This window comes from Sardina pilchardus, chromosome 1 (genome assembly GCF_963854185.1).
Source record: "Sardina pilchardus chromosome 1, fSarPil1.1, whole genome shotgun sequence".
Lineage (NCBI taxonomy): Eukaryota > Metazoa > Chordata > Actinopteri > Clupeiformes > Clupeidae > Sardina > Sardina pilchardus.
In genome coordinates this window covers 22456311-22463250 of record NC_084994.1, presented here as the reverse complement: position 1 = coordinate 22463250, position 6940 = coordinate 22456311, and the positions used below count along the sequence as shown (strand labels likewise).

General features: G+C 41.6%; 1 protein-coding gene across 2 annotated transcripts in view; it reads right to left on the bottom strand.

The window, feature by feature from the left end:
- Positions 1-4227: 4227 nt before the first annotated feature.
- LOC134084994 (zinc finger protein 391-like) overlaps positions 4228-6940 on the bottom strand; it is a 6523-nt gene continuing 3810 nt past the window's right edge. Inside the window, exons 5-9 of one of the 2 annotated variants that reach the window (XM_062539915.1) lie at positions 6842-6899; positions 6521-6632; positions 6256-6323; positions 5664-5856; positions 4228-5336 (exon numbers count right to left, since the gene is read on the bottom strand). In XM_062539915.1, coding sequence (XP_062395899.1) covers positions 4513-5336; positions 5664-5856; positions 6256-6323; positions 6521-6632; positions 6842-6899 — 1255 coding nt within the window. In that variant the 3' untranslated portion in view covers positions 4228-4512. The remainder of the gene's footprint in view (positions 5337-5663; positions 5857-6255; positions 6324-6520; positions 6633-6841; positions 6900-6940) is intronic. The other variant, XM_062539916.1, reaches the window with a different exon arrangement.

Here is a 6940-nt window from a genome sequence, read left to right as displayed (position 1 = left end):
ATGATAATAATAATAACGTTTTGTTATGTTATAAGTAGGGCCGGGACTTTAGCGCGTTAATTACGATTAATTAATTACACAAACATTAATGCGTTAAAAAAATTGACGCATTTTAATCGTATGCCTATTTATTTTTGCACCGCGGAACGTTTCTCACTGGATGAGTTTCAGACGGACCGATTATACTGGAGCACCAAGTAGTTCGGTTCAGACCATAGACTGTAAGGTTCAGACAAAACAAACCACAGTGGCACAGTGAACATGAACAAAGAAGCTGATGTGACCGCGTTGGTTGGCCCCGTGGATGGGAAATGTTGTTACAAAAAACGAACGGATGGAAGCGCAGATAAGAGCATGGTTGTGTGCAACCTATGCAACAAGGACGTATCACCACAGGTATCACCTCAGTGCAAAACATAAAGCAGCTAGCTGCTAGCGTGGACAAAGTATTGTGATACTCCAGTCCAGACACTTGAGGGAAACCTCTGAGCTTTATTTATTATTAAATAGCAACCGAGTTGCTGTTACAGCCACAACTCACGCTAATAACAGTAATCCACCGCACCTAATTCCATGTCCAACTTTCATAGACCTAAAAGAAACTTCACACTCAGAACCGCATACAAGCACACACGCACACACGTAAACTCCGCCCCCCAGTTCCCCTTAAAGGGACACAACAATTTCATGAACTCAACTCAAGGTAACAGGTGACACAATTAACAGGATATCACAGTATTATAGTTTACAGAAGGTCTATCTATCTATAGGCTACATGAATTTCTGAAAATGTACTATTTGTAAATATGGTATTGCTACACTTTATGGCAAAAATTGCACTGGTCTGTTGGACTTATTAATAAACAATATTTTTGTTGCTTAAGCTTAGGCCTATGTATTCAGTCATTATCCAATAGTAGGCTATACTAAAAATCCATGTGAAAAAAAAATACTTCTCACTGTTCTCAGGTCATATATTTATATCCAATTAAAATGCGATTAATTTCGATTAATTAATTACAAAGCCTCTAATTAATTAGATTAATTTTTTTAATCGAGTCCCAGCCCTAGTTATAAGCATAATGTTACAGCAAAATACTATGCATCCTGATAAAGTTCCCTTGGCCTTTGGAGTTAAAATAGCCCACATCATCACATACCCTTCACCATACCTAGAGATTGGGAATGGTGTCTTTTCAGTAAGTCTATTATCCTGTTAATAGGTGATGGTTGTATATTCCTCTTTTTGGCCAACTTTAGCATGGCTGCCAACATTTTTGACCATCACTACCTACCTATCTATCTATCTATCTGCCTGTTAATCTATGTAAATTAATATTCTAGATATAGGATAGTTATTTAATTAGTTTAATGACTATAAAGACAATGGTCATAGGAAGTTTATGACACACACTCACCAGGCTCTATGTCTAGGTTCACCTCTTTGTATATATCTAGAACGACAAGTGTAGGCCTCTCCACAACACAGTGATATTTCTTGTTATTGTCATGTTTTTTCAGTTCTTTGAAGATCACACTGAAGAATCCTCCAGTGGTGTTGTCATACAGAGAAAATCTCCCATCATTCACCCACTGGTTCTTAAGGTTAGTCTTGATCTGAGCTACACATAATGTTGCATAATTGCCCTTGCAGAAGTATTTGATGTTATCCTCATATCCCTTTTCATAAAGACATTTAATGTTGACAGTTCCTCCAACATATCCTGTCACGGAAAATGCATCAGCGATATCTGCAAATGAAATCAACCATAATGTCAACAGCAATTGGACCTGTTGCACACAGTCTACGGTATATATCACAGCCCTAGTAGATCATATGGCTATAGAGGTGTACAGTACACTACACACCAACAATGAGAGTCATGAGCTCCATATGAATGCTTTGACTATATGATGGGTAATAATAATGTTGTGTGATTGGATCTCATGATCATAGTTGTTGAAGCTTCACACATGCTCATCAAATCATATAATGCATTTTGGGCACTGATTGTGTTCAACCATGACCTCTCTATTATCAAGGCATTATTTTGAGCAAAGTCATAAGCCGTTCTAATAAATAATTATTATATGAAATTGTAAATGAAGTTTACTGTTGTACTACCCTCCCACTGTGCAAAGAGGCATTAGACTCAGACATCTTTTTTTTTTTTCGACCTCCAGTGTTGACATCTACAGAACCTCTGTATAATAATGCCCCAAAAAAGGTTACATTATCCTTTTGATGTCCAGATGGGGTAAGGGTTATAGACAATCAAATAGCGGACCTACTGTACAGTAGTTTGCACGTCATACCTTCATCGAGTATTGGTCTTGGACTAGACGCAATAAAGACAAGCAGACTTTGATGCACGTATTACACTCATTAATGCACTTATTTGGTTTGTTTGTTGTTGTAAAATTGTTGTTAGAATTGCTCTTAAAAACTTAAAAAGCGTCAGCCAAATGTAATGTAATGTCAAAAATCTGCACATCCATCAAACATCTAATATTTAGTGGGCTTACTCTGAAGAAAATAAACTTACCTGTGCTCAGGTAGAAGAGGAGGAGGTAGGAGATAAATATCTTCATCCCGAGGAGGAAAGAATTATGCCTGTAATGTGTTCACCCCTGATGGCTACAATTTACCCCTGCGATCTGTGACTTCCTGCTGTGAAGGTGTACTGTGTTCCCTAATGTTGCGTGCATGTGTGTGAGTGTGTTTGTGTTTGTGTGTGTGTGTGTGTGTGTGTGTTATGTTCATTGTCTGTGTGTGCAACTGAGGAAGTTACCCAGTAACCTAAGAATGAGGTAGTCAGAAGTCAGCTGTTCGTCCCTTTTCCACACAGATAGATAAGGAGAGAGAGAGATAGAGAGAGCGAGAGAGAGAGAGACAAAGAGAGAGAGAGAGATTGAATTTGAATGTCAAAACTCCTTTACTACATACCAATATAAACAAATATTTAAGGAACTGGGCTAGCATGCATAGCCCGAAAAGTTGTAGGTTGAAAAGGCACAATACCTGGATCCTGGCTTTTGAGTAAGGCACTTACATGTAACCCCGAGTTGCTCCGAGGACAATGGGCCATTGTAGTATAATTGACATGTGTACTGTAAGTCCCTCTGAATAAAAGCGTAACTGAATACATGTAATGCAATGTAATAATACAGACAGAGGAGAGTTGAAGGTAGCGGAAAAAAAAAGAATAAAAGCCTTGGTCATCACACACATCAGTCCAGCCTGTCCATTTGCACATGGGGCTCCCTGATCAAAGTCTCTTTGGCTCTTACTGGAGCCTGATAAGCTAGATACACTGGTAATCAATTTGCATATTGTTTGCGTGTATTTACCAATGCATGCAGAAACCCTCTTTATTCCCTCTGTGTGAAAAGACACACAAACCCAATGTAAAGTCTTCATCTAAAAGACGTGCTCAAAATATCCGTAATCAATAAATCAAAGTAAAAAAGAGGAATATAAGATCATCTTTTGGAAATGGATCATCCAGCCTTTGAGGACACCAGTTGTATTTGTGAATAAATAATGTTTAATAAATAAATACATATTCTTCCTTAAAATACAAGGGTCAAAAGTGTTGCCACCCCTATGTTAAATTCCCATAGAAGCAGGCACATTTTGGCCAGTTATTTCATGGATCCAGGATACTATGCATCCTGATAAAGTTCCCTTGGTATTTGGCATTAAAATAGCCCTACATCATCACACACTCTTCACCATGCCTAGAGATTGGCATGGTGTTTTTCTTTCCAGTTAGCCTATCAGCTTGTTTGATTTGCATTGAGGTCAATGAGCATCAAACTACAGTAGTAAAGGCCCCAGCCATGGCGCAACTGGCTGGGCCACCTGCACCGCCCCGTGGTCCTTTCCTGATCCCACCCCTACTCTCTCTCCCACTCGCTTCCTGTCTCTCTATATAATATCTATCTATCTATATATATATATATAATATATCTATCTATATATATAAAATACTGTCCTGTCTGATTAAAGGCATAAAAGCCAAAAAAATACACTTAAAACAAACTAACTACAGTAATAAATATGCGTATGATAATCATAATAAATAATAAAGTATTAAGAGTGAGGGAGACATCTAGTGGTTATTCTGTGTTAGTGGTCCCTACCCAACCACTGGTATTGTCGTCTGCTACAATAAAACAGAGTACAAACAATATATTTAACATATTATTTATTAACATATATTTTCCCATATCTGCACTACACATTTATGTAACTCATATGTAGCTGTGGTTCAAATGGACACCAGTGTGTACATATAGGCAGTTTTCAGTGCAGGTCGCACATACCATGGTGAATTATGATAAATGTTTCTTTTTACATTATAATAAAATAATAATTAAAATTAAAATGTTCTCTCTTCCAGCACATCTATTTTGGAGAAAGTAGGAAAAAGAAGAAAAAAAAAACACAAAAACCAAAAAAAAGTTGTGAAATCAAAATGCAAAGACACAAATAGGACAGAACTGTACTCATCCTATGTGAGTGCACTGGTGTTGTTTAAGCTGGTGCTGTAAGGTGAAACTCTCGCCGCACTGAGCACAGCGATATGGTTTCTCCCCCGCGGGAGTGCGGCGCTGGTATCTTCTCAAGACTTGTCCTACCTCGGCAAACCGCTTGCCGCGCTGGGCGCCCTGCCACGGCCTCTCGGCCGCGTGAACGTGCTGGTGCAGCTTGAGGTTGTACTCGCGGTGGAAGCCCTGCCCGCACTGCAGGCACCGGTACGGCCTCTCGCCGGTGTGCGTGCGCTGGTGAGTCTTGAGGTTCCCCTTCTGGGTGAAACTCTTGCCACACTGCGCGCACTGGTAAGGCCTCTCTCCTGTGTGAATGCGCTGGTGCGTTCTGAGCTTGCCCTCGTGGGTGAAGCTCTTGCCGCACTGCGCGCAAGGGTACAGTCTCTCTCCCGTGTGGGTGCGCTGGTGCACCTTGAGGTTGCCCATGTGGGTGAAGCTCTTGCCGCACTGGAGGCAGTGGTGCCGCCGGGGCCCCGAGTGGCGCCACAGGTGCTGCTTCAGGATGTTCTCTCGGCTGAAAGTCTTGCCACACTGGGGGCAGTGGTACGGTCTCTCCCCCGTCCGGAGAGCGTCCGAGTCTCGCCCGAGGTCTCCCGCGAGGTCTCCCGCGAGGTCTCCCGCCAGGCCGTCGTCGTCGTCGTCACACGGAGAATAGGAGAAATTCCCGGACTCTTCCGGCTCCGAGGAGCAGGTGGACGAGGCAACAGTCTGCAGGGTCCAGCTGGATGTGGGATCCCTAGTTTGAGCCGTGGAGGATGACGTGAATGGTCCTGTTCGTTTCACTGGAGGGAAAATAAAAGGCATAAAACACACTAGCAATAATGCCTATGTTCTCTCCAAGTTCTCTCTCTCTTGGCCGCGAAGACCATTCCGTACACAAAATTGATCAGGCCGCACACAAAATAAAATAATATTAAATCTGATTACTTGGGCTGCAGTTAGTCGACAAAGCCAACAAAGTTGATTATGACAATTTGTTGACTCGGAAATTTACCACCGATGCATTTTATTACTACAGGCAACCTCAAAGGACTGTGATGAGGTATTTGGCCACGCAACATTTGGCAGGGCGAAGTGAATGTGTTTGTGTGTGTGTGTAATTCTCTTACAGGTCTCAAGCTGTTCTCCATCTCTGAAGCTCTCCAAGTCCGTCCCTTGCTGTCCCTCGGTCCTACAGCAGTCCACCAGCTCCGCAGACACCCCGTCCACATGGGCCATATACAGGGGCTCTGTAGGAGACGGCCCATACAGGCCCATCTCAGAGCTGAGAATAGGAGCCATGCTCGATCTGTCCACTTCCTCCTAAAACACACAAGAGGAAGAGAGATATACAATCACAAGATATTGCCATGAGAATATGGCATTTTGACAGTTTCTCAACTATGAAACACTTCCTTAGTATTCTAGCAAAAGAAAAGTAATTGATTAAATGCAGTGGATTAAGAGTGGAGCTTGTCCAATGATGGTTTGCTTTGTTATTAGCATTAGCGAGTGTAATGTTGTTTTACAATTTTGTTGACAGTAGCATCACATTTTTGTTTTACAGTTATAACAACAATTTAATTTGTTTCAAAATTAGGACAATTGGATCTGCAGTTAAATAGCAGTGGCTTGTCTGATGTTTGAAGTTGTGGCGTTAGTGTACATTTTGTGGGATATTTTTTATTTTTATTATTGTTTTTTTGCTTTTGTATACTATACCTGAATCAGTTCAGTTTTAATGTCTGCCGCTGAAGACATGATGTGTTCCATTCTGGGTTCAGAGTTCTCTGCAGCAGAAACAGAAGATACTTACGATACTTTTACATTCATTTATTGCGTGTGTGTGTGTGTGTGTGTGTGTGTGTGTGTGTGTGTGTGTGTGTGTGTGTGTGTTTGTATGCATGCCTGTGTGTGTATGCCTGTGTGTGTGTGTGTGTGTGTGTGTGTGTGTGTGTCTAGCTCAAGTCCCCTTCCCACTGCTCACCAGACTGACTGTACTCTCCATAGCCATCATCCTGGGCCCCTTCATCATTCTTAATCCCAGACACTGGACCCTCAGATGAGACCGGGGGACTCTGGACATGAGACAAGAACATCTGTCCTTCCATTACCTCTTGATGGTGCTATTTTCCCTTTGCTATATTTTGGCTGCGCGGCAGTATGTTTTGCTCTTCCCCGACCTTTTTCTTTACAAGTGGAACCTGTGCAGCCTTAGCATTTTTTTCTCTTTTGTTAATATACTTAGGTAGGTCTACTATATATATAGGTTAGGTACTTATACTAAGGTAGGCGTGTGCATGCTTACCTCAACTTTGAACTGGCTTTCCCCAACCTGAAGCCAGTCATCTTCTTTTTGGTGTGTCCTATACAGGGGTCAGAGGATGCAGAGATCAAAAGTTAAAGA